This window comes from Salmo salar, chromosome 08, assembly GCF_965601325.2.
Source record: "Salmo salar chromosome 08, fSalSal1, whole genome shotgun sequence".
Taxonomy (NCBI): domain Eukaryota; kingdom Metazoa; phylum Chordata; class Actinopteri; order Salmoniformes; family Salmonidae; genus Salmo; species Salmo salar.
In genome coordinates, this window is record NC_138298.1 from 13630267 (window position 1) to 13657638 (window position 27372).

General features: G+C 40.6%; 2 protein-coding genes across 2 annotated transcripts; one reads left to right on the top strand and one right to left on the bottom strand.

The window, feature by feature from the left end:
* The first annotated feature begins 39 nt into the window (after positions 1-39).
* LOC145881519 (uncharacterized) lies at positions 40-21855 on the top strand. Its single transcript, XM_082978388.1, has 7 exons — positions 40-262; positions 1736-2543; positions 2960-3027; positions 12043-12121; positions 12221-13098; positions 13462-13550; positions 17214-21855. Exons 1-6 carry the CDS (start codon positions 40-42, stop codon positions 13536-13538), a joined length of 2133 nt encoding a protein of 710 aa, XP_082834514.1. The 3' UTR covers positions 13539-13550; positions 17214-21855.
* A 1433-nt stretch (positions 21856-23288) lies between these two features.
* LOC106610011 (fatty acid-binding protein, intestinal) lies at positions 23289-25437 on the bottom strand. Its single transcript, XM_014209105.3, has 4 exons — positions 25155-25437; positions 24583-24755; positions 23900-24007; positions 23289-23586 (listed from the first exon to the last, which is right to left on the bottom strand). Exons 1-4 carry the CDS (start codon positions 25219-25221, stop codon positions 23536-23538), a joined length of 399 nt encoding a protein of 132 aa, XP_014064580.1. The 5' UTR covers positions 25222-25437; the 3' UTR covers positions 23289-23535.
* Between the last annotated feature and the right edge of the window lie 1935 nt (positions 25438-27372).

Below are 27372 nucleotides of genomic sequence, written 5' to 3' on the forward strand. Positions count from 1 at the left end.
GTTGTTAAACCTTTTTTGTGTTATATTAAATGATTTTAAATGCCATGTATCCACATCGTGTGGTTGAATTGTGTTTTTAAATCAAATCAAATGAGCATGTGTTGTAACTCATTTGTTATCCCAATCCTGATATCCATAGTGAAAGGCCCACCTTGTTGTCCCAACAAATACCGGGTTCCTTCCAAGGAGACTTCCCAGAGGGTTGTAGAAGGGATAAAGAAGGAGGCCGAAAGAGGGCGTCGAAAACCAGATCCACACAAAGGTAACGTCCACTACAGTGATTGTTATACTCATAAGGTAACATTTTACTGTACTTTGAGGGGTACCTTGAAAAACAATGACAAGCGCTGATGACATGTGTAAGAACCAGTATATTGTGTCCATACTCTTTTTGTCAAAACAGTTTTAGCTTAAAGTGGCAGATAGAAATAACTTGCACAAAAATTGAAATGACTATTCATTGAATCAGAGGCAGTTACTTGTCACTGACTACCACAAACTTAATCTTGTGTGTGATGAGTGAACTATTCAACCAACCAGTGCTACAACCAAAATCAATGTATACTTGACTGTGTTAACCTGATTGTAGATTATTAAGATACAAGGGTTTTCTCTTCAAGATTGGTTGGATGATTCTTCACACTGTTTATAGACACAAATAGTATTGACTATAATGTGATATGATGCGGTGCACTTCCAATAGATTGCCTGAAGGGTCACTTGGATAATGTTTTGGTGCATTGTTTTTTAGATGTGGCCCCAAACCTAAGGGCAGCAATATGGAGTCAGGAAATGTTTTACAGGACTGGCCAATCTCCAAGAAAATAGCATACCATCTGTCCTACACAGATAAAGTTGTCTCAGGGCAAATAGAACCATGCAAGATGGAAATAATTGGTTCCAGAGTGCTTCACCACTTTCTGTTTTTTTGTGTAGTTCTAATCCTAGGTTTTATTATTTGTGTGACCTGCTTTTCTAAATTTTTGCCTACTGTATTATTCTTACATTTTCAGTTCAGAGGTAAGTTTTCTGATGAAGCTAAACAATGTGCTTTGCATTTTGCCAGTGTTTCCCAGAAGACCATGTGGCATGTGTCCCAAAAGTGCCCTTTCCAATCAGATTTTTCGACGCAAAATTCCACCTAAAACAATATTCAGAGAAAGATTATGTAATATTGTCTTTTGGAATATCTGGACGATGTTGGAAGGCTTTGTATCCTATATCAAATATCTTCAACTTTTCCGATATAAACCTTGGACCAAGTGCAGGAGATTTTCTTCTTTCAATCGAGCCATTCATTGTTCATGCAACATTTATCCAATCCTGAGAAATATATTTAAAAACCACCTAGATTAAGTTTATACGTAGATTGTAGGCCTAAATACATTTTACGATGCTACACAAGTACAATATGCATGCTTGGCACACTAAAATAAAAATGCTGTTTCTTACATATGTAGGATCTTAATTTGATCACCCTGTTGCAGGTGAACTTTCGAGCAATCTAGGAAAATGTAAATGTGTAGTGTATTTGAGGTTTAGAATTTCTAAAGTTTGTAATTTCCACTTTGAAATTTCAGACTTGATCTGCCCTAATGTATCAACCCCTACAAAAATGTCCATTAATTATAATCCACATAATAATTCATATTTCATGTTGCTGCAGAATTATTGTCCTGCTGTAGCAAACTGGCACACATTAAGATCCTACATCTGTATGTCACTTCCTGTTTAGATATGGCCTATGCCAGATCCCCTTCTGAGGGCGGGCTGAGGCAGCACGCTGACCAGAGGTTGCGAGGAGGCAGTGGAGCACGGGCTGACAAGTTGTCATCCTCCCACCAGAGCAGAGCTTTCCAGGACCCATGCTCTCAATCCGGTGCCCTTGGCGGTCACAGTTCGAGACAGGAAACCTCCCCTGGTCGCCAAGAACAGGACGGCAGCCAGGACGCGTGGGATAAGGGCAGCAGGTCGGGAGTGGGCCGTAACAAAGCCAAGCCCTCCTGGAGGCCCATCCGGGAAGTTCTGAATGTGGACAGCGTCTTGAATGACCTTGAACGGCGACAACAACAGCAGCACTATGGCGGCGGTGGTAGCCCCCGGCTCGCTAAACCCTCCTGTCAGGAGATCCCGCACGGCAGCGAACAGGACAACCGGGACTGGAAAAAAGAGCGGGAAAGGGATAAAGAGCGGGAACGGGACGGTCTCAGGATGAGGGAAGAGTGCAAGCAGCAGAAGTACTTGATGACGATTTACGAGGACGAGCAGCGGCAAGAGACGGAGAGCCACAGCTCCCTCGAATCGGAGGGCAGGGCAAGTGGGCACGGCGACCGGGGCGGTGGAGGGGGTGGAAGCAGCGGGAGTAGGGCCAAGGGCGGGCCCAAAGCCCTGTCGCGCAGCGACACCTGGACCATCCAGAGGACTGAGTCGGGATACGAGAGCAGCGACCGGCTGAGCAGCGGCTCCACCAACCCTGACTCGCCCGGGGTGGACAGCTTTGCCGGGAAGGAGCAGCGGTTGACACCAGAGGTGCAGTCTCAGAGGTATGATGGCAGACTGGGGTTTAAACCCAGATCTAGAGACCGGGCTTTAGCCTGCTGAGCTAAAATCTAGGAGCATAGATTAATGCCAGGTGTGCAGTCACAAAGGTAGACTTCGTTTACATTCAAATCTTGTATTAAGTGACTGTAATGCACTGTTCTTTAAGTTTAATCGAGTTCATGTGTTGACACCTAATAAACTTGCCTTATATTTGTTTATATAGATTTTTTTGTATTTTCAGGGGACCCATGTGTTTCCAGACAATAATACAATGAATTTAACACTTTAAATATCACACAAGGATAGTTGTACCACAATGTCCATCATAAACGTACTCTCTTAGGTGAAACACAATGATCTTACTCTCTGAAGTCCATTTTGAGTTGTTTGAGAGTTGAAATCTTCTTATTTTTTTCAGCAGGGGTCAGCTTCACCCAAACAGGTGCGATTCAAAACCTGATGCGGTACACTCCCCTTTGCATCAAGGTAAGTGGATGTTCTGTGCTTTCGAGCGTGTGTGTTTAATATATAAGTTGTACAGATGTATGATCTTAATTTGATCACTCTTTTGTTACTGAGAATTGTTCTGCACAGTGGGAAATGCAGATGGGCTTCATGATTTACATAAATTCACTGAAAACATGCAATAACACATGGTTATATTAACAGTATTTCACTTTTCATGTAGCCTAATTTTGGCCGGCTAATAGCCTAACCACTAATATAGCCTAACCACCAATCAAGCAACATGCTGCAGGATTATTTTTGCTGCGACAATACTAGTCAATTAATATCCTACAGCTGTAGTACAGTATGTAGTGAAGGTTCATTGTTTGTAGTTTAAACTGAAACTGAGTCTTGTTCTCTCTAAAGGACAGTTTGAAAATGTACTAGGGTGGGAGGGCTGCTCCAAAACGGGAGGGTTGTCTAACTTTTGTTTTGCTTTGGGTAGAGTTGTGTGTTTTTTTTATTGGGCAAAGGGGAGGGTAGTACATTTTTCCCCTGATTTACATTCACCATTTTGCAGGTTTTCATGTCTTCCATATAGCCAATTTCCTCATCTGTTTCCATGTGCCCTCCCTATCTAGGTGTTTTGGCACTTCACTTATGCACTACACTTTTCCACAGGGGGTGTGAATACTTTCTCAAGGCACTGTATCTATTTTTAAATTACATTCTTGGAACATTCTTTGAACATTAGTAATATTTTCTTATGTTTTTTATGGAAAGTTTTCTTAATGTTCTGAAAACATGACTTCATATAGAACCATGAGGAAACCTGCAGAAAACATTATCCTGGAGTACTGAAATTCACACAGAAGAACATTGTTTCTTAATGTTCTCTGAACATTCTGAGAACATTACTTTAAATAGGACCATGAAGAGACCTGTAGAAAATGTTCTGCTGAAGTACTGAAATTCTAACAGAATAACATTGTTTCTTAACGGTCTCGGAACAATTTGATAACATTACTTTAAATAGAACTATGAGGAAACCTGTAGCAAACGTTACGCTGAAGTACTGAAATTCCCTCCAAAGAAACATGGTTCTCAAAATGTTACACTACATGATCAAAGGTATGTGGACACCTGCTCATCGAACATCTCATTCTAAAATCAAAGGCATTAATATGGAGTTGGTCCCCCTTTTGCTGCTATAACAGCCTACACTCTTCTGGGAAGGCTTTCCAATAGATGTTGGAACATTACTACGGGACTTGCTTCCATTCAGCCATAAGAGAATTAGTGAGGTCGAGCACCACTTGCAGTCGGCATTCCAATTAATCCCAAAGGTGTTTGATAGGGTTGAGGTCAGGGCTCTGCGCAGGCCAGTGAAGTCCATTCACACCGATCTCAACAAACCATTTCTGTATGGACCTTGCTTTGTGCACGGGGGCAATGTCATTGCAAAATGGGAAAGAGCCTTCCCTAAACTGTTGCCACATCTAGAATGTCATTGTATACTGTGTTAAGATTTCTCTTCACTGGAACCAAGGTGCCTAGACTGAACCAGACCATTATTTCTCCTCCACCAAAGTTTACAGTTGGCACTATGCATTGGGGCAGGTTCCAATAGTCCAATAGCGGCAAGCTTTACACCACTCCAGCCGACGCTTGGCATTGCACATGGTGATCTTAGGCTTGTGTGCGGCTGCTCGGCTATGGAAATCAATTTCATGAAGCTCCTGACAAACAGTTATTGTGCTGATGTTGCTTCCAGAGGCAGTTTGGTCCCATTCTGTGAGCTTGTATGACCTACCACTTCGCAGCTGAGCCATTGTTGCTCCTAGACGTTTCCACTTCACAATAATAGCACTTACAGTTGACTGGGGAAGCTCTAGCAGGACAGAAATTTGATGAACTAACTTGTTGGAAAGGTGCCACGTTGAAAGTTACTGAGCTCTTCAGTAAGGCCATTCTACTGCAAATGTTTGTCTATAGAGATTGCATGGCTTTGTGCTCAATTTTATGCACCTGTCAACAACGGGTGTGGCTGAAATAGCCAAATCCACTAATTTGAAGGGGTGTCCACATACTTTTCTATACATAGTGTATGTGCTAGCTGGGTATCCTGCACCATTCCAGAATGTTGTGGAACCTGGCCAAGATAATGCAAAGCAGTGCGACAAAAGCGACAACACAGAGTTACACATGGGATAAATACATGTACAGTTTAAAACACAATAGAAAAATCTATGTACAGTGTGTGCAAATGTTGTAAGGTTAGGGAGGTAAGACAATAAATAGGAAATAGTGGCAAAATAATTACAATTTAGCATTAACACTGGAGGGATGGATGTGCAGATGATGTGCAAGTAGAGATGCTGGGGTGCAAAAGAGCAAAAAGACAACAACAACAAAAAACAATATGGGAATGGGGTAGTTGGGTGTGCTATTTACAGATGGGCTGTGGACAGGTACAGTGATCGGTAAGCTGCTCTGACAGCTGATGCTTAAAGTTAGTGAGGGAGATATGTCTCCAGCTTTAGTGATTTTTGCAATTCGTTCCAGTCATTGGCAGCAGAGAACTGGAAGGAAAGGCAGCCAAAGAGATGTTGGCTTTGGGGATGACCTGCTGGAGCGCGTGCTACGGGTAGGTGTTGCTATGTGAGCTGAGATAAGGTGGGGCTTTACCTAGCAAAGACTTAGAAATGACCTGGAGCCAGTTGGTTTGTTGACGAATATGTAGCGAGGGCCAGCCAACAAGAGCATACAGGTCACAGTGGTGGGTAGTATATGGGGCTTTGGTGACAAAACGGATGGCACTGTGATAGACTACATCCAGTTTGCTGAATAGAGTGTTGGCGGCTATTTTGTAAATTACATCGCCGAAGTCAAGGATCGGTAGGGTAGTCAGTTTTACGAGGGTATGTTTGGCAGCATGAGTGAAGGAGGCTTTGTTGCGAAATAGGAAGCCGATTCTAGATTTAATTTTGGATTGGAGATGCTTAATGTGAGTCTGGAAGGAGAGTTTACAGTCTAACCAGACACCAAGGTATTTGTAGTTGTCCACATATTCTAAGTAAGAACCGTCCAGAGTAGTGATGCTAGGTGGCCAGGCAGGTGCGGGCAGCAATCGGTTGAAGAGCATGCATTTAGTTTTACTAGCATTTAAGAGCAGTTGGAGGTTACGGAAGGAGTGTTGTATGGCAATGAAGCTCGTTTGGAGGTTTGTTAACTTTTTAGGGTATAGGGAGCAGTATTTTCGATTTCAGATGAAAAGCATGCCCAGAGTAAACTGCCTAATCCTCGGGCCCAGAGTCAAATATTTGCATATTATTAGTAGATTTAGATAGAAAACACTCGAAGTTTCTAAAACTGTTTGAATGATGTCTGTGAGTATAACAGAACTCATATAGCAGGCAAAAACCTGAGAAAAATCCAACCAGGAGGTGTGGAAATCTGAGAATTGTAGTTCTTGTTTTCAATCCCTATCGAAACTACAGTGTCTGTGGGGTCACGTTGCACTTCCTAAGGCTTCCATTGGCTGTCAACAGCCTTCAGAATTTTTTTTCCATCATTCTCCTGTTACTGGGCAGAGAATAGTAGCTCAGTCCATGAGTGGACTGCCTGAGGACAAAGGGCTTGGTGATGCGCGAACCCGACAGCACGCCCCTCCTTATTTTTCTTCTTGAATGAATACGCTATTGTCCGGTTGGAATATTATCGACGTTTTATGTTAAAAATACCCTAAGGATTGATTGTAAACAACGTTTGACATGTTTCTATGACCGGTAATGGAACATTTTGACTTTTCGAGTAGGAGTCCTCGGAGTGCATTCTGACGAAGATCAGCAAAGGTAAGAGAATATTTATAATACTAATTCAGAGTTTTGTTGATGCCAGAACTTGGCGGGTAGCTGTATAGCTTGCTTCGATGGCTGAGCTATGTACTCAGAATATTGAACAATGTGCTTTCTCCGTAAAGTTATTTTTAAATCTGACAAAGCGGTTGCGTCAAGGAGTAGTGTATCTATAATTCTTTCAATAACTGTTGTAAATTTTATCAATGTTTATGATGAGTATTTTTGTAAATTGATGTGCACATTCACCGAAGGTTTTGGTGGGAATACAATTTCTGAACATCACGCGCCAATGTAAAATGCTGTTTTTGGATATAAATATGAACTTTATCGAGCAAAACATACATGTATTGAATAACATGAAGTCCTATGAGTGCCATCTGATGAAGATCATCAAAGGTTAGTGAATATTTTAGCTGTACTTTTGGTTTTTGTGATGCATGTCCTTGCTTGGAAAATAGCTGTGTGGATTTTCTTGTGAAGTTTATGTCCTAATATAATGCTTTCGCCGTAAAGCCTTTTTGAAATTGGACAATGTGGTTAGATTAACGAGAGTCTTATCTTTAAAATGGTGTAAAATAGTTGATTGTTTGAGAAAATGAAATTATGAGATTTTTGCTGTTTTGTATTTTGCGCCATGCTATTTCACTTGCTGTTGAATAGTGTGGGACGGTCACGTCCCACCTAGCCCAGAGAAGTTAACACAGTGTCCAAGGAAGGGCCAGAAGTATACAGAATGGTGTCGTCTGCGTAGAGGTGGATCAGAGAATCACCAGCAGCAAGAGCAATATCATTGATATAAACAAAGAAAAGAGTAGGCCCAATAATTGAACCCTGTGGCACCCCCAGAGACTGACAGAGGTCCGGATAACATGCCCTCCGATATGCCACACTAAACGCTATCTGAGAAGTAGTTAGTGAACCAGGCGAGCCAGTCATTTGAGAAACCAAGGCTATTGAGTCTGCTGATAAGAATGCGGTGATTTACAGAGTCGAAAGCCTTGGCCAGGTTGATGAAAACTGTCTTATCTATGGCGGTAATGATATCGTTTAGGACCTTGAACGTGGCTGAGGTGCCCCCATGACCAGCTCGGAAACCAGATTGCATAGTGGAGAAGGTATTATGGGATTTGAAATGGTCGGTGATCTGTTTGTTAACTTGGCTTTCGAAGACTTTAGAAAGGCAGGGCAGGATGGATATAGGTCTGTAACAGTTTTGGTCTAGAGTGTCTCCCCCTTTGAATTGGGGGATGACCACGGCAGCTTTCCAATCTTTAGGGATCTCAGACGATATGAAAGAGGTTGAACAGGCTAGTTAGAGGTTGCAACAATTTTGGGGGATAATTTTAAGAGAGGGTCCAGATTGTCTAGCCCAGCTGATTTGTAGGGATCCAGCTTTTGCAGCTCTTTCAGAACATCAGCTATCTGGATTTTTGTGAAGGAGAAACGGCTGCGGGGGGGACTTGGGCAAGTTGCTGTTGGTAGGGGTAGCCAGGTGGAAAGCATGGCCAGCCGTAGAAAAATGCTTATTGAAATTATCGATTATCGTAGATTTATCAGTGGTGACAGTATTTCCTAGCCTCAGTACATTGGGCAGCTGGGAGGAGGTGCTCTTATTCTCCATGGACTTTACCGTGTCCCAAAACTTTTTGTAATTAGTGCTACAGGATGCATATTTCTGTTTGAAAAAGCTAGCCTTAGCTTTCCTAACTGACTGTGTATATTGGTTCCTGACTTCCCTTAAAAGTTGCATATCGCGGGGGCTATTCAATGCTAATGCAGTATGCCACAGGATGTTTTTCTGCTGGTCAAGGGCAGTCAAGTCTGGAGTGAACCAAGGGCTATATCTGTTCTTAGTTCTACATGTTCTGAACGAGGCATTCTTATTTAAGATGGTGAGGAAGGCACTTTTAAAGAACAACCAGGCATCCTCTACTAACGCCATGAGGTCAATATCCTTCCAGGATACCCAGGCCAGGTCAATTAGAAAGGCCTGCTCGCAGAAGTGTTTTAGGGAACAGTTGACAGTGAGGAGGGGTGGTCGTTTGACCGCGGGCCCCTTACGGACGCAGGCAATGAGGCAGTGATCGGTGAGATCCTGGTTGAAGACAGCAGAGGTGTATTTAGAGGGCAAGTTGGTCAGGATGATATCTATGAGGGTGCCCAAGTTTACGGATTTAGGGTTGTACCTGGTAGGTTCCTTGATTAACAGCCATTCGATTAATATAAAGAGACATCTGTTACAAAACACACAAAGGTTTCATGATATTTGGAGATTGTCAAAACAACCTTCAATACTGAGTAGGGAGGGATGTAATTTCTGTTTTGTCGAGACTGACATACTCTTCTTGGTTGTGGTGTTGAAGACTCAAACCATGATGATAAGCGCTCGAAGTCGGTAATCAGTATGCAGTTATATGTAGATTATTGGTTGTGTGTGGTGCATTGGCACAAGAAACCTGTTGATGGAAAATTAATTGCATATATTTTATATAATTATAAATAAAGCATCAACATATTGAAAAATAGATTTTCCCCCTAGCTGATAGTTGTCTGCAGCCGGCTCTGGTCGTAATGATACAGGCAGGGAGAGTGAGCTTGTCCGTGGTGGTCGGCGAACCCTCAACTTTCTGAAGTCGATATCCACGTTTATGGTGGTAATCATTATTTTTGATTTGAGGGGGGAGGGGGTGCAAAACATTTTTTTCATGTTTCAACCTGTCCCTAAAGAGTTCATAACACCAAATCTCTCAGAACACTTGAAAAATGGTTTTACTCTTACAAAGGTTTAGCGTTATTCCTGCAAAATCATAGTAATAGTTCTAAATCAATACAATACATAATGTATCTTCTATCTAGTGTGATGTAAATGTTATACTTCATTTCCATCACACTATCATAGTTCAATCCTTGATAAAATGTTCAAACTGTATTATAAGATGACTTTGTATATACATCCGAGCAAAGACAAAATCCTCAGGGTTTTGAAAAGAGAGATACCAGTATTATCTTCCCCTCCCCCATACCAACGTTTCAGGGAAACATAGGCTTTAAAAAATAAGAAAAAGCAGATTAAGGGACTGTTCATTTTGATCCCCTGACTTAATGGTGCTAGATTATTGCCAACTGAATATGGGTGCAATAGGCCCTAAACGCAAAGGACCTTTGTCATGATTGCAGAGCCCTGGTGAGTCATGCAAAATCAAGCCCTTCAAATCTCTTACGTTCTAATCTATCTATTTAAAAAACATGACGATATCCGAGAAGAAAACGCTAAATAAACCTAGTGTGGAAATAGATTTTGAGCCGAGCTAACAAATGGCCTACCGTTGCTACTGTAAATAGCAGTACTGTAAGTGACACGTCAAAATCTATCAGACGTGTAGTGTACAGTAGGATATGTGTTGTGTAGTACTGTAGGTATCTGACTATTTTCCACACTGAGAATGAGGGTAGGCAAAATATAAAAATACAGTAACATCCTGACTCGATGATTTGATGTTGCCATGTCGAGAGGTAGATATTATTAAACCTTGCCTAAGCTCGACCCTCTTGACTTTGTTTCCTAGAGGGAGTTTGTTGCGGTCCGCCTTGATAGCTAGATTCTAGATTTGTAGATTCTTTTGACAGGATGCACAAATCCTATGTGAACTTGAGGGAAAAGATTACCTTCTATTCACGTTTTATCCTATGTGTATTTGATGAAAAATATGATATTCTATGCCATTGTATCCTATGTGTATTTGAAGGGCCAGAGTATGTCATTTTATTCAAGTTTTATCCTATGTGTGTTCAGAGGCTAAAGAGGACATTTTAGTCACATAAAAATAAACATTTTAAACACCGTATGGGTGAATAAACGTACACAGAATGTCAATTTGGATTGTGCGCTGGTTGACTGTTGGTCTCTAGAATGCCATAAAGTTGATTTAACCTGTTCACCCATTAAGCCCCTCCACATTCCTTAATCTGGACTTGACTGTTTCCGCCTTAGTCATTGTTGTTAATATGTTAGCTTGTGTGTAGAGCTCTGTGTGCTCCAGTAGGATATGTTCCCCGTAAAATATATTAAAGCTAAGCTATTCAAAGCTTTTATTGCAACTGAATCAAGTGCTGGCCCCTTTTTAAAATTGTCATATGATTGAGTGTTGGCTGCAAGCACTCTTTCATTGTTTTATGCAAGAGCATAGAGTTGAACATGTTTTATCCCTTCACCTGAATATGTTAGCTTATAGCAATGCTTCCTTCTACAGTTGACCTGTGTGAATCTAGAGCCAAACCGACTCCCACAGCTTTTATCCTTGCATGGCCCTCTAGGTCAGTGGCAGGAAGGAAAAACAATGACGCTTCTATTTTTAAAGTGGATGAATTTAGCATGCATACTGCCTCCTGCTGTAGTGGCCGTCTGCCGATTGGTCGATCCAGCAGCAGAGCCAATGGCGGTGGAGATCAACCCTGTGCTGCCATCGTGCGTCAGAAAAACAGAACTGCTTTTACTCTCCCAACTCACTGGCACTGTGAGACAAATAGGCTATCTCCCTGAAAATAGGCCCTTCCCTTCCCTATTTCTCTTGCTCTTTTTCTCTCTGTCTCTGTGTCTGTCTGTCTACCTGCCTGTCCATCCCTCTCTCTTTCTTTCTTTCTTTCTTTCTTTCTTTCTTTCTTTCTTTCTTTCTTTCTTTCTTTCTTTCTTTCTTTCTTTCTTTCTTTCTTTCTTTCTTTCTTTCTTTCTTTTTTTCTTTTTTTCTTTCTTTCTTTCTTTCTTTCTTTCTTTTTTTCTTTTTTTCTTTTTTTCTTTTTTTCTTTCTTTCTTTTTTCTTTCTTTCTTTCTTTCTTTCTTGTCTCCTGTGTGTTGCTCTGTTTTTCTCTTCTCTGCGATTAGGTGTTAGTTTATATGTGTCTCTAGAAAATGGTGGTTTAAATGAAAATGTCAAATACTTATTCCTAATTTATAAATCATGAACCTGATTAACTGTTTATTTAATTTATTCAATGGAATCACCCCCAAGTTGTATTACTTTTCCCTTCTGGACAAAATATCAAGATTTATCGTGAGGGAAAAACTATCTATACTTTATAAATAATGTAAATAAATAACTCCATAAAATGTTGGTGATTGCATCATTTTGGGGTTTCATTTAAATTTTGTCCTAAGCTGTGAGTGTGTTAATTTCAGCTTTGTCTATTTTTCTTCTAGGCAAACATCAACTGACAACTCAGGGAAAGAACTGTGACCATCAAGTTTCACATCTCCTGAAAAGTAGTCCAAGTTCAAGGTAATGTTATGTTGATATGTTTAATGTCGTTAATTGTCAATGTGTACATCCATATTTTGTGCACTTAAAAAGTATATTGTGTTCTATTCTATTCTACAGACGAAAATGTAGATACAGCCCCGGTAGTTCTAAGAAAGGTGCTGGTCCAGAGAGGGACGCTTGCTCCTCAGACAACAGGAGCAGTCACATGATGGATTCGCCAGAGATGAGTAACAACAACAGATGTGTTCACCATGGCGATAGCCCCGCCCTGCGGCACTTGGGTAAACCCAGCAGCTCGGAGTGGAACAGCTCCGACAACCTGGCTGGGAATCTCTCGGAACCAGAGGACAGTGTCTACCGCTCCAGCAACAGCAAGCCCCTTCTGTCTGAGTCGCCCTGTCCCCCCCACCACCTGGCCTTCCACCAACCCCCTCATATTGAACTGGAAGAGCCCTCATCTCAACATCAGCCCGCCACACCACCACTGCCTCACCCCAAAGCCGCCCAGCGAGCTTCCCCTCACCAGGGGGATGTTGGCCGCCACTGCTTCCGTCCCAGGCTACTCCAGGAGCCCTCCCAGACCAGCCCCCGGCCCAGCATCCGGCCCACCCCGGCCTCACATACCACCAGCCCTAACCGGAGGTCGGAATCCAATGGCCCTCTGCAGAGGCCCTCATCGGGTGCCAGCTCCAAGTCGGGCTCGGACCCAGAGAGGAGTAACCCGTCGTCGGGCGAAAGCGAGGAGAGGCTGCCCATCTGCAGGCCACCTGGAGCCGAGTCAGCGGCAGCCCAAGGGGTTTCCCTCACCACATACTTCAGCGTGGACAATTGCATGACGGACACATACAGACTTAAGTACCATCACCAGCGACCCCTCCTACTCTCGGCTATCGTGCCCCGAGCACCGACAGAGCCCCGAGAACACCCCAGCCACCACCTGCACCCCGCAAACACACACTCCATGCTAGACCCACCCAAAACCCGGCCTGATGCAGGTAAGCTTGGACAGTCACAGCGGCTTGTAAAAACACCTACGGACATTCATGTACAGTACACTGTTCCAAAACGACATGTTCTCCTCGTACTGTACAAGTGATCTCAACAGTAAAATTACAACTCTAATAAAGCATAAATATTAAAGCATCCAAATATTTTAAATGCTGGCATCTGCCTAAAATTTGCTTTGACGTCATCTGTAAAAAAATATATATATTTTTCATGTGTGAAAAATATATATAATTTTTTTACAGATGACTTCAAAGCAAATTTTGGGCAGATGCTAGCATTTAAAATATTTGGATGCTTTAATATTGAGTTCATCTATATCTATATTGTTTTATTTTTTTCCTCGAAAACAGGCCATAACAGCAATAAGCCCACTGCAAAATGGAACCCAGTGACAGCCAAAGGACTGGACGAGCGTGGCTATTTGTGATGGTATTACCTGGTAAGTGATACACAGTTCCTCTTATCAGCACATTTTTGATGGCTCCACTACCAGATCCTTCTACGAATACAGATGCAGTTTATTTTGTACAAGCATATGCTGCACGGCATGCTGCACTCGCCTGAGTCAAAATCAGTGAGAGAAGGGCAGACACAAAATCATTTCATTTCCCTGGAGATGATGATAATGCATGACATTTCTTATTCTAATTTAATGCAGTAAAAATATATATATTCATCTGTATACCAGAACTTAAGCTTTTCAATACCACTACTCAGGACAAGCACTGACTTTGCTGCTTATTGAGGAAATATTTGCTTACAGTAACCATGTTTCCATCCACCGTTTTTATGCGACTAAAGTGATACCGTATATAAAAAAAAAAAGACAGCTGTGATGGAAACAGTTTCGATACAAATTTTATAAATGCCGACAGATCATTTGTTTGTTCGACCTGGGATTTTTTTTGTCTGTAAAATGTATCATGCGAGAAATGGTGGTGGAAATGCCTTTATACACATGTATTGATTAGAGGTCGACCGATTATTGGAGGACCAAAAAAAGCCAATACCGATTAATAATTGTATTTATTTCTTTCTAATAATGACAGTTACAACAATACTGAATGAATACTTTTATTTTAACTTAATATAATACATCAATAAAATCAATTTAGCCTCAAATAAATAATGAAACATGTTCAATTTGGTTTAAATAATGCAAAAACAAAGTGTTGGAGAAGAAAGTAAAAGTGCAATATGTGCCATGTAAAATTGCTAACGTTTAAGTTCTTTCTCAGAACATGAGAACATATGAAAGCTGGTGGTTCCTTTTAACATGAGTCTTCAATATTCCCAGGAAAGAAGTTTTAGGTTGTAGTTATTATAGGAATAATAGGACTATTTATCTCTATACCATTTGTATTTCATATACCTTTGACTATTGGATGTTCTTATAGGCACTTTACTATTACCAGTGTAACAGTATAGCTTCCGTCCCTCTCCTCACCACTACCTGGGCTCGAACCAGGAACACATCGAAAGCAGCCACCTTCGAAACATCATTATCCATTGCTCCACAAATGCCACGGCCCTTGCAGAGCAAGGGGAACAACTACTTTAAGGTCTCAGAGCGAGTGCCGTCACCGATTGAAACGCTATTAGAGCGCACCCCGCTAACTAGCTAGGCATTTCACATCGGTTACATCAGCCTAATCTCAGGAGTTGATAGGCTTGAAGTCATAAACAGCTCAATGCTTGAAGCACAACGAAGAGCTGCTGGCAAACGCACGAAAGTGCTGTTTGAATGAATGCTTATGAGCCTGCTGCTGCCTACCACCGCTCAGTCAGACTGCTCTATCAAATATCAAATCATAGACTTAATTATAACATAATAACACACAGAAATACGAGCCTTAGGTCATTAATATGGTCAAATCCGGAAACTATCATTTCGAAAACAAAACGTTTATTCTTTCAGAGAAATACGGAACCGTTATGTATTTTAGCTAACAGGTGGCATCCCTAAGTCTAAATATTGCTGTTACATTGTACAACCTTCAATGTTATGTCATAATTATGTACAATTCTGGCAAATTAATTACGGTCTTTGTTAGGAATAAATGGTCTTCACACGTTCGCAACGAGCCAGGTGCCCCGAACTGCTGCATATACCCTGACTGCTTGCACGGAACGCAAGAGAAGTGACACAATTTCCCTAGTTAAAAGAAAGTCATGTTAGCTGACAATATTAACTAAATATGCAGGTTTAAAAATATATACTTGTGTATTGATTTTAAAGATAGGCATTGATTTTTATGGATTAGGTACACATTGGTGTAACGACAGTTTTTTTTTAGCGAATGTGCTTGTTAAATCATCACCTGTTTGGAGAAGTAGGCTGTGATTCGATGAGAAATTAACAGGCACCGCATCGATTATATGCAACGCAGGACAAGCTAGTTAACCTAGTAATATCATCAATCATGTGTAGTTAACTAGTGATTATGTTAAGATTGATTGTTTTTTATAAGATAAGTTTAATGCTAGCTAGCAACTTACCTTGGCTTCTTGCAAGGCTCCTCGTGGAGTGCAATGTAAGGCAGGTGGTTGGAGCGTTGGACTAGTAACCGGAAGGTTGCAAAAATGAATCCCCGAGCTGACAAGGTAAAAATCTGTCGTTCTGCCCCTGAACAAGGCAGTTAACCCACCGTTCCTAGGCCGTCATTGAAAATAAGAATGTGTTCTTAACTTACTTGCCTAGTTAAATAAAGGTAAAATCAAAAATAAAATCTGCCACAATCGGTGTCCAAAAATGCCCATTACCGATTGTTATGAAAACTTGAAATCGTCCCTAATTAATCGGCCATTCCGATTAATTGGTCGACCTCTAGTATTGATATAATAACCATCATATCGAAGTAAACTTGGAGTCATGCGATGATATGGTGTGGTCCTCCCACTACGACTGGGTAAACCATGAAGTTTATTAGGCAACAGATAATAAGTGATGATGAACTTCACATGGTGGTGAAAGTACACATTGATCTTGATGCTCCTTTACAATATATATCGAAGGTCTTATTCTGGTGACATGATGATCGATGCTTCACTGCCATTTGACAAATACAAATATTCTCGCTCTTATACATAATAATCTCATCATGTAAACTAGCCTACCCGCACAGACTACCCGCACTGTATCTGATAGTTGCTGGTTGAAAATACAATCTACACATTACCTTATTATCAGCAGGTTTGCATGGGCGGGAGTTTCGGCTTTCCATGGTGACATCACCATGAGGTAAATTGATTAATTGACCAATAACAAAGAAAGTTCCAAACCTCTGTGGCAGTGACAGCTAGTTTTCAGTTTTCCCATCCCCACTCAGACCACTCCCAGACCTAGCAAATTTTTTGTTTGAGAAAAGTTATTTTTACTAAAAAGCCATTTTTTCCCATTTTAATGGCAATCTATTACAGTAAGGTACTTAATTGTTACCCAGAAACGATTTGATATTGATAAATTAACAGTTGCATTGGGCCTTTAAGAAATGCACTAACTAAGCTGCTCTGGATAAAACTGTCTGCTAAATGACTAAAATGTAAACTTAAACAAGCAGAAACAAGAGCTGAAAAATGCACAACCAATAAACCAGACTTGGGTCAAATACATAGGTCGAATACTTTAAATTATCTGTTAATCAGAAATATTTAGTTTGCGTGGTGCACTTCTTTTACTGTTGCGTTGGTTTCATTGTACTCAACCAAATGAAATTAAACTCCATGTATTTGAAAATATTTTACATAATATATTTTACCCAGGTCTGCAATACAAGAAGTGTGTAAGGACAAGAAAGGTTTTTAGTAACAAGCTCTATAGCACATTGGTATTGTGGGCCTCTGTAGCTTAGTTGGTAGAGCGTTGTGCTTTGAACACCAGGACAGTGGGCCTAGTGGTTAGAGCGTTGGGCCAGTAACGAATGGTTGCTGGACAAATCCCCGAGCTGCCAAGCTAAAAATCTGTCGTTCTACTCCTGAGCAAGGCAAAAAGTGTCTGCTAAATGGCATTTCTTTCTTGGAAATGTACTCATGGCGTACTCATGGCGTACACATACAGTATGATCCATATCATAATCATCTACTGTCCTCTTCTTACTCATAGGTCTGATGTCCAGGGAAAATAATCTGTTGAACTGGATGCCAAAGAGTATGCTGACTGGAAAAGTGTTGCTCCTAGAACTTCAATTGAAATCGGTGTCAAATGCCAAATCACTGATGCACTGTGGGTTATAGAAGTACTTATATGTATTTTGAAGTAAGATACAGTTTGATAGTCCACTGTCAGAGAGTTTTTTAAATGTATGTTGATAGATGAGTTGGAAGTTGGAAAGGGCAGTCCAAGGCATAATACAGTAAAATATAATGATAACCTGTTGAATATTCACTTGCTACAGTGTGACATTGACCTCTGGGATCAAGAGGTGTACCTTTTGGTTTAAGGTAATGTGCGTCCCTGATTGTGTGGCCAACACAAATTCTATTTCCGAATATGAGCACCAAATTCAATCTCAGAATACAAACAATAACATTGTGTTTGCATACTTGTTATCCTGCTGAATAGACAACTGTTACAATGTTAGCCAACCTGCATGAGGACTTATAAAGAGGTAACAATAGTGATGTGTACAGTATGAGCATGCGCATGGCATACTTTACATTTGTATCCAACCGACATCCAAATTCCAATTGGTTTATGTTATTGGGTCTACTTAAATTATATCTTCACTTTTTTTGGGACCTGCCTCAATTTTTCCACATACAGTACCATGCAAGTACTTTATAGGCCAGGAGAGACATCAGATTTATTTCAACCACTGCTAACTTGACCAACTTTAGCCACTGCTAACTAAAAAGTAAAAGGAATGATAGGGGAAAGCTCACTATGTTCAGAATCTATGGCAAAATCACCTCTAAGTAACTTCAATCAATCAAATATATTTATAAAGCCCTTTTTACATCAGCAGATGTCACAAAGTGTGTATACAGAAACCTTGCCTAAAACCCCCAAAACAAGCAATGCTGATGTAAAAGCATGAACCTAGGAAGAAACATAGAGAGGAACCAGGCTTTGAGGGGTGGCCAGTGTTCTTCTGACTGTGCCGGGTGGAGATTATAAGAATACATGGCCGTTAAGGCCAGATCGTTCTTCAAGATGTTAAAACGTTCATAGATTACCAGCAGGGTCCAAAATTAATCATAGTGGTTATAGAGAATGCAACAGGTCAGCACCTCAGGAGTAAATGTCAGTTGGCTTTTCATGCTCGAGCATTCACAGGTTGAGACAGGTCGAGAGGGTTGAAAGAGCAGGTCCGGCATAAGGTAACCGGTTCGGTAAAAAGGTCAGGGTTCCAGACAGAACAGCAGAAACTGGATCAGCAGCACAACCAGGTGGACTGGGGACGGGGACAGCCAGGAGTCGCCAGGCCAGTTAGTTCTGAGGCATGGTCCTAGAGCTCAGGTTCTCCGGGAGGGGAGAAAGCGAGAGAGAGATTGGAGAATTAGAGGGAGCATACTTAAGATCACACAGGACACCAGATAAGACAGGAGAATTACACCAGATAGGACAGACTGACCCTAGCCCCCCGGCACATAGACTATTGCAGCATAGATAGTGGAGACTGAGACGGGGGGGTCGGGGGACACTGTGGCCCTGTCCGACGATACCCCCGGACAGGGCCAACAAGGCAGGATATAACCCCACCCACTTTGCCAAAGCCCCCACACCACTAGAGGGATATAAACAGACCACCGACTTACTACCCTGAGAAAAGGCGGAGTATAGCCCAAAAATATCTCCCCCACCGCACGAGCCCAAGGGGTGCAAAAACGGACAGGAAGATGACATCGAGTATAGTGAAAAAAGCTAGACCCCTCCTAGGGGCGGCATGGGAAGTCAGTGACTTAACCCCAGTAATCGGGTCAGAGAGAATACCAGTGGAGAGAGGGAACCAGCCAGGCAAAGACAGCAAGGGTGGTTTGTCACTCCCAGTGCCTTGCCGTTCACAATCGCACCACTGATTTGAAGGTATTTGAGTTGATTTTGTCGTGCAATGTTGAACATGGTGAGCTTGCCCCTATCACTCCCATTGTTAGTAGTGGCTATTTAAACAAATCAAAGCTGTGGATGACAGTTTCTTTGGCTCCGTAGACTACTTTCAGAGTAAGTGGAAAAAATAGAGGTAAGTCTGAAAACAGTGAAAATATCCTTTAAGTTGTCATTATTATTATTTTGTATTTAGTGAAGATAACGGTAGGGATTCAATATGATCACGGGTTATAGCTATTGTAGCTTTTAAAGGCAATGTTCCCACATTCACGGAGATCCTATTCATTGTAAGTGCTGTTAATGTTGTCTCAATCGGAAAAATAGCATAGTGCCCCAAGGTGTGGAATACTAATGTATGCAAGCATGATAGTGTCAATATGTTTTCGTCAATGCCTATAACCTGCGATCAGATTGAATCCGAGCCAAGGTTCTGGGACACTATGCGAGCATGATTGTGTCAATATGTTTTTGTCAATGACACCCATAGTATCGCAATTTAAGGTGCAATTTATTACAATTTTGATAAAGATGATAGCAAGTTGTCCTCTAGATGTTTTTGAATGAAGCCAAACAAATATTATTCACATTAGAATTCATTTTATACCGTTTTCATTGTATAAGTTGGGTCATTTCCTGTCAAAAACCAGGAACCACTTATTTTCATGTTTTTTTTTACATACATAATTTTGACATTTCACATTGTGAATGGAAAATAGGAATACATTGTTTTTATTTAAGTAGTCTTAAGTCAGTTAAGAACAAATTCTTATTTCCAATGACAGTCTACCGGAGAACAGTGGGTTAACTGCCTTGTTCAGGGGCAGAACGACAGATTTGTACCTTGTCAGCTCGGGGACTCAATCCAGCAACCTTTTGTTTACTGGCCCAACGCTCTAACCACTAGGCTACCCGCCTAAGTATTAAGTAAATAACCCAATGGGAAATGGCTTCAGTTTTGGTGATAAAAGAACCATTCAGATCATTTAGTGCAATGCTAATGTATAAAACTTTAAAGGCCCAGTGTAGTCAAAGTCTAGATTTTTCCCGTGTTCTATATATATATTTCCAAACTATGAGGTTGGAATAATACTGTGAAATTGGGATAATAAGAGCTGTTTTGAGCTGTTTGAAATTTCTCAAATTTCAGCCTGTTTTGGTGAGAGGGAGTTTTGGCCATGCGGTAAATTAGTTTTTAGACCAATAAGAAAGATAATTCCAAACCTCTGCCATTAATAGCAAAAACATAATTTTGTAGTTTTTTGTAGTTTTCCCCTCCCCACTCAAACACTTCCAGACAGTCCTAGCAAAATTCTTGCTTGAGAAATTGCTATTTCCTAATAAGCTATTTTTGTTTATTTTTGACCATTTTAATTGAAAACAATCACAGAAACAATTTGATATTGAGTGACTGCATTGAACCTTTAACACTTCATAGTTTAACACTTTATGGGTGACATTTTCTTCCCACAGAGTAACACTTTGCTTATTTTATATAGGTGGGATGGTACTTTATCCATGGGGATTTCTGAACACATTTATGTTGCAATTCTGCAGCATTTGGACATTGCCTTGGATCGCGTGCCATTACATATTGAAAATGTTATAGGTAGTTTGCTCATGCAAAGTGCTTCTTTGTGAGAGGAAAATGTCACATTCCAGATATCTCAACTCCATTGCCTGTTATAAAAAAATTGCAACAGAGCTACATCGTGGTTTTATGGTATTTAAGTCATCAATGGACAAAACCACATTGCGGCTAACTGGGGATACGTACAGTGCCTTGCAAAAGCATTCATCCCCCTTGGCGTTTTTCCTATTTTGTTGCATAACAACCTAAAATGTAAATAGATTTTTATTTGTATTTCATGTAATGGACATAGACAAAATAGTTCAAATTGGTGAAGTGAAATGAAATAAATTACTTGTTTAAAAAAAAATGTAAACGGAAAAGTGGTGCGTGCATATGTATTCACCCCCTTTGCTATGAAGCCCCTAAATAAGATCTGGTGCAACCTTCAGAAGTCACATAATTAGTTAGACTGTCTACAGGTGGACTTTATTTAATTGTCACATGATCTGTCACATGATCTCAATGTATATATATATATTTCTACGCCTGTTCTGAAAGGCCCCAGAGTTCGCAACACCACTAAGCAAGGGGCACCACCAAGCAAGCAGCACCATAAAGACCAAGGAGCTCTCCAAACAGGTCAGGGACAACATTGTGGAGAAGTACAGATCAGGGTTGGGTTCTAAAAAAATATACAAAACATTGAACATCCCACGGAGCACCATTAAATTCATTATTAAAAATTGGAAAGAATATGGCACCACAACAAACCTGCCAAGAGGGCCGCCCACAGGCAAGGAGAGCATTTATCAGAGAGGCAACAAAAAGACCAAAGATAACCCAGAAGGAGCTGCAAAGCTCCACAGGAGAGATTGGAGTATCTGTCCATAGGACCACTTTAAGCCGTACACTCCACAGAGCTGGGCTTTATGGAAGAGTGGCCAGAAAAAAAGCCATTGCTTAAAGAAAAAAAAAATAAGCAAACACGTTTTTGGTGTTCGCCAAAAGGCATGTGGGAGACTCCCAAAACATATGGAAGAAGGTACTCTGGTCAGATGAGACAAAAATTTAGCTTTTTGGCCATCAAGGAAAATGCTATGTCTGGCGTAACCCCCCCCCCCCCCCCCCCCCCCCATCACCCCGAGAACACCATCCCCACAGTGAAGCACGGTGGTGGCAGCATCATGCTGTGGGGATGTTTTTCCATCGGCAGGGACTGAGAAACTGGTCAGAATTGAAGGGATGATGGATGGCGCTAAATACAGGGAAATTCTTGAGGGAAACCTGTCTCAGTCCTCCAGAGATTTGAGACTGGGACGGAGGTTCAGCTTCTTCTTTTTTCACCCCCCCCCCCCAAAGTATTGAAGTTATGCACACTCAAGTTTTCTGTAATTTTGTCTCATTTCTTGTTTGTTTCACAATAATAAATATTTTGCATTTTCAAAGTGGTAGGCATGTTGTGTAAATCAAATAATACAACCCCCCCCCAAAAAAATCAATTTTAATTCCAGGTTGTAAGGCAACACAATTGGAAAAATGCCAAGGGGGGTGAATACTTTCGCAAGCCACTGAATGTAGATTCATTAACATAATGATTTATTTTAATTGCAATGTTCCTCTATCCATTTGCAATATGTGCAAAGAACAGATACAGCAATTGCATGGTTGGGCAGAAGCAAAAACAAAACTTGAGTCTGAATCTTGCCCCATGTCCCAGAGGACCCTGGTACCTTCAGAAAAATTATTTACAGGGATAGTTCACTCATAATCCAATTGTGTTCTGTCATTTGATTTGGGGCATTTTTTAAATGCATGATGCTTTGAAATTCACGGTTTTGCCATTACTTCTGGTAAAATAAAAATGTTGTAATGGTAAAATAAGTATTGACATTTTGGCTTTCAAATCATTTGGGGTAAGACTCAACAAACTGGGACCTTCCAATAAAAATGGATGTCATAGTATTTGTTCACTAATGTTCCTGGGCTGTTGAAATACTGTATGAATCCTATTTAATATTTTTTACTGTAGCTCAACATGAAAATGTGTTCCCAGTTCTCACTGGTAGTGTTTGTTTTTGCTTGTTGTAAAGTTGGTTATTTAAATGCTTTACATTAAATGATTCATGTAATATACAGTTTATTATTCATTTATGTAAGTCTTGCTTCTCACTGGCTATTTTTGGGAGTATGGACTTTGTATATATTGCTCTGCTGTTGTATCTGGAGTGCCTTTGCATTTTTTCCATGAGAAAGTTTAACATGTTCCATTTAAAAAGAAACATGTACAGTATAGCTGACTGCACACTTTATATTTTTGGAGATGCCTATGCATTTATTTTATTTTCTATGTTTAATAAACTTAAAATTATGCAATCACTAAACGTGTTTTGTATGCCTCTGGTTTTTGCAGTCACTTTATTTCCATTGATGATTGGCAACAGTGAGTTAGTCATTGGCAATAGCGTATTGCACTAGTGTGCTCGTACTCATCTAATCTTGAATATTCAGAAATATCTGTATACATTATGTGCACATTGAGAAATTGAGAAAATCAGTCCATAAATAATTCAAAAACATGTTTACTTCTTAAAATATCAAAACTTGAAGTGCAAATCAAACCTGCTTTATATATTTCTATTACAAATAGTACATTTTGTACAGCTAATAATTATGTTGGCGTCACAAAGACCTGAAGTGGTCCAATGGCTTAGGGAAGGTTGTAAAATGTTCAGTGTCACAATGGTATCATTCTGGATTCAAAGGTAACGCCTCTTGGTCTTAGTGGTTGGATTGGTTGATCGGTTTCCTCTAACCCCTCTTGAAAATTCTCTTGGCTTCGACTCCATCGTAGCTGTAGCTCTGTTGGAGGAAGAGTATATATATTTTATTATGACAACAAAAATATCTTACAACCAGACCTGGTTGAAATCCATATCCATGACAAATACTTCTGTCAAATGCTGCACTTGATTTGGTTTGCCATGTACAATTGAACCAATGGAATATTCCCAACATTGCAAACTCCAAGGTAAATCAAGGTGGGTACTTTCAAGCATTTGATTTGTACTTTGGCCAAGGTCTGCTGCCTGTTTTCTTCTTCAGAAGTGTAAATATGTTTTATGGAGGTTTTCATTAAGGGTGTGTAAAACATTTTCCAGAGAGGGTAACTAACCTGTACAAGTTCATCTCCAACAATGGCTCTGGTAGTTGTCAGCACCTTTCCATTGTCCTTTCTGGTGAATGTACCTTTCATCATGTCTCCTTCCATGCCCCATGAACCCTGAGGGGTGAAAGGTTAAATAATTCATCATGATACTGGTCCAAGAATCAAGTGGCAACATTCCAGGTTATCGTTGTTGCAATCGTGCTGTACATCTCAAAAGATTATATCATATTCATCTAGTTGCTGAAAGGTTTTATACTTCATCAGGCCTGTAGTTCTACTGTATATGCACAGTAGTATACTGTGCACAATGAAGAAATGGATTGTGAATGTGTTCTAACCGATATCCTAGTGTGGATACATTGGAACATAGCCAATGGGACTGTACTGTTTCATTGAGTAAGAATAATTGCCTTGTACTTTGCAACTCATTATCAAGTACTGAATAGCTTCTCAATAGCTTGTGAGCACAGAAAAATAATGCAATAAACTTTTGTTATTGGAAAGAACAGATAGGAATAAAATATTTGGAATTGTGGTATGCACCCATTCAATTATATTGTTACTAATCTACTACCCTGGGAATACACTATGCATCAACATAACAACTATGCCTAGGCTCTTCCACAGCCATTGTCTGTATGGCTGCAATAATATAATACTATATAATACTGTATAAATGCATTGCTTACTGATAGCATTGTCCCATCTGCAAGGGCATACTCAAAGGTGACTCCCAGGGTAAATTCCATATCCAGCGTGCGGAAAGTACTGGCCTCCTTCACGACAAACTTGTCTCCAGTTTGTTCAAGGGTGATCTTGAGGTTATCGTGAGTAGCCAGCTTCCTCTTGACCATGTTGACACCTGTGAACAGACACACAATCCATGTGTCCAACCCCAAATCTCATTGAACCATGCGCAAACGACTATACAAGATATTTCATCTGCATGTACTACAGTGCAGCGCCTGGCTAGAGATTATGCATTCATTTTACAGTGCCCTTAGGTGCAAGGTGCATACATAGTCGTCTAATCTAAAGGCATTTAATGCATTAAAAATAGCTTTTATACAAACACTGAATTTGGCTCCGGTACAAAAAGTTAATTGACATTATTTGCATTATTTCTTAAATGCACTTTGTATGCCTGTTTATGTATACATTTTGTAGGCCAACTTGTCTTTGCTTTCAAATCCATTTCTGCCATTTGTGCCCAAAAGTCTTTCCCCCAAAAAAAATTCTCCAAAAGCGATCAATCTCTTACCCATTTGCTCCATGAATTTCTCATAGTTCTCACTGTGGTCTACTTTCCAAGTGCCATTGTAGGTCATGGTTGCTGGAAGGGTTGGACTGGCTCTACTCTAAGGAGTGACCTGCCTTAGCCTACCACCTGGCCTTTTAAACCATGTCCCATGTTAGCTCACTCTCTTATCACTCTCCCCTATCTCATATGCTGATGTGGCTGTGTAAAGCTCATATTTCCTCAAGGCTACACAAGTCATGATCTCCCACTGTGTAGTGCCAATAGCTGTATATTTTTTATTTTACCTTTATTTAACTAGGCAAGACAGTTAAGAACAAATTCTTATTTTCAATGATGGCCTAGGAACAGTGGGTTAACTGCCTGTTCAGGGGCAGAACGACAGGATAGTTCCTTTGTTATAAACAATGGGTCACTGTTTTCCATCTATTTAGTAGAGCAGTACTGCTGCTGCTCCTACTCCTACTACAAGTAGTAGTAGACAAGTAGTAATAGTAGTAGACAAGTAGTAATAGTAGTAACAGTAGTAGTAAGTAGTAGTAGTAGTAGTACAGTAGTAGTAGTAGTAGTAATAGTAGTAGTAGTAGTAGTAAGTAGTAGTAGTAGTACAGTAGTAGTAGTAGTAGTAGTAGTAGTAGTAGTAAGTAGTAGTAGTAGTAGTACAGTAGTAGTAGTAGTAGCGGAGCTCAGCAATTTAACAATTTATTACTGTCCCAAGCTGCCCCTTGGTGGTACCTTGGAATCGTCTGACACAGCCTCTGAAAAACAAACATAAAATATTAGTTAAATTATGTGTGTGTCTCCTAACCCCATTTTTAAGCGTTATTGCCTCTCCCCCCTTCTCTCTCTCTCTGTCTCTCTCTCTCTCCTACTCTCTCTCACACACACTTTTAGGGTCTGTTGGTTATTTGTGCTGAAAGGGGTCTAAAGTGAGAGGTGAGCAATTGAAAATGAGTGGGAATAACTTTCAGAAACGAGTCATATCATTTTATCTTTGGTTATATGTATGTCATTATATACTGAACAAAAATATAAACGCAACTTGAAACAATTTCAAAGATTTTACTGAATGACAGTTCATATGAAGGAATCAGTCAATTTAAATAAACTCATTAGGCCCTAATCTATGTATTTCACATGACTGGGAATACAGATATGCATCTGTTGGTCACAGATACCTTAAAAAAAAGGGGCCTCACAATGGGCCTCTGGATCTTATCACAGTGTTTCTGTGCATTCAAATTGCCATCGATAAAATGCAATTGTGTCCGTTGTGCGTAACTTAAGCCTGCCCATACCACAACCCCACTCTGTTGACAACGTTGACATCAGCAAACCGCTCGCCCACACGACGCCATACATGTGGTCAGCAGTTGTGAGGCCAGTTGGACATACTGCCAAATTCCCTAAAACGATGTCTCTGGCAACAGCTCTGGTGGACATTCTTGCAGTCAGCATGCCAATTGCACGCTCCCTCAAAACTTGAGACATCCGTAGCATTGTGTTGTGTGGCAAAACCGCACATTTTAGAGTGGCCTTTTATTGTCCCCAGCACAAGGTGCACCTGTGTAATGATCATGCTGTTTTATCAGCTTCTTAATATACAACACCTGTCAGAAATGCTCACTAACATATAAACAAATATATGCACAAGATTTGAGAGAAATAAGCCTTTTGTGCTTATGGAACATTTCAGGGATTTTTTATTTCAGTTTATGGGACCAACCCCACCTCCCAAACACACTCATCCCCAGCATCTCACCTTGCTCCCTGCTGCAGCCACTTTCACATTTCTCTCTTTCAAATCTCATCTGGTGGGTGATGCCACTGCAGCCATTTTTGCACCAGAAAGTTCACCACTCATCTAACAATCACACAAATTGAATACTAAAGCAGTTCTTATTTTGGGAGTGGTAATAAACATGTGTATTGCATTTTTGTGTTTGTTAGCTGTTGTGTGGTGAACTTTCTGGTGCAAAAATGGCCTCTGTGTGTCACGTCCTGACCAGTAAAAGGGGTTATTTGTTATTGTAGTTTGGTCAGGGCGTGACAGGGGGTGTTGTTTTGTGTGTTTCGGGGTTTTTGATTTATGTTCTATATTTTCTATTTCTATGTTTATTCTAGTTTTCTATTTCTATGTTGTGTTTTTCAATGACCTCCAATTAGAGGCAGCTGGTTGTCGTTGTCTCTAATTGGAGGCCATATTTAAGTGTGTTCGTTT

Bases quoted from the DNA above. Each gene is read 5' to 3' on its own strand.
- LOC145881519 (XM_082978388.1), top strand. From the start codon at position 40: ATGCCATGTATCCACATCGTGTGGTTGAATTGTGTTTTTAAATCAAAT. The intron at 2,544-2,959 runs GTATGATGGCAG...TATTTTTTTCAG, and splicing joins CCAGAGGTGCAGTCTCAGAG to CAGGGGTCAGCTTCACCCAA. The intron at 12,122-12,220 runs GTAATGTTATGT...TCTATTCTACAG, and splicing joins AAAAGTAGTCCAAGTTCAAG to ACGAAAATGTAGATACAGCC.
- LOC106610011 (XM_014209105.3), bottom strand. From the start codon at position 25,221: ATGACCTACAATGGCACTTGGAAAGTAGACCACAGTGAGAACTATGAG. The intron at 24,756-25,154 runs GTAAGAGATTGA...GTCTGTTCACAG, and splicing joins GAAATTCATGGAGCAAATGG to GTGTCAACATGGTCAAGAGG. The intron at 23,587-23,899 runs GTTAGTTACCCT...TTCCTCCAACAG, and splicing joins TTGGAGATGAACTTGTACAG to AGCTACAGCTACGATGGAGT.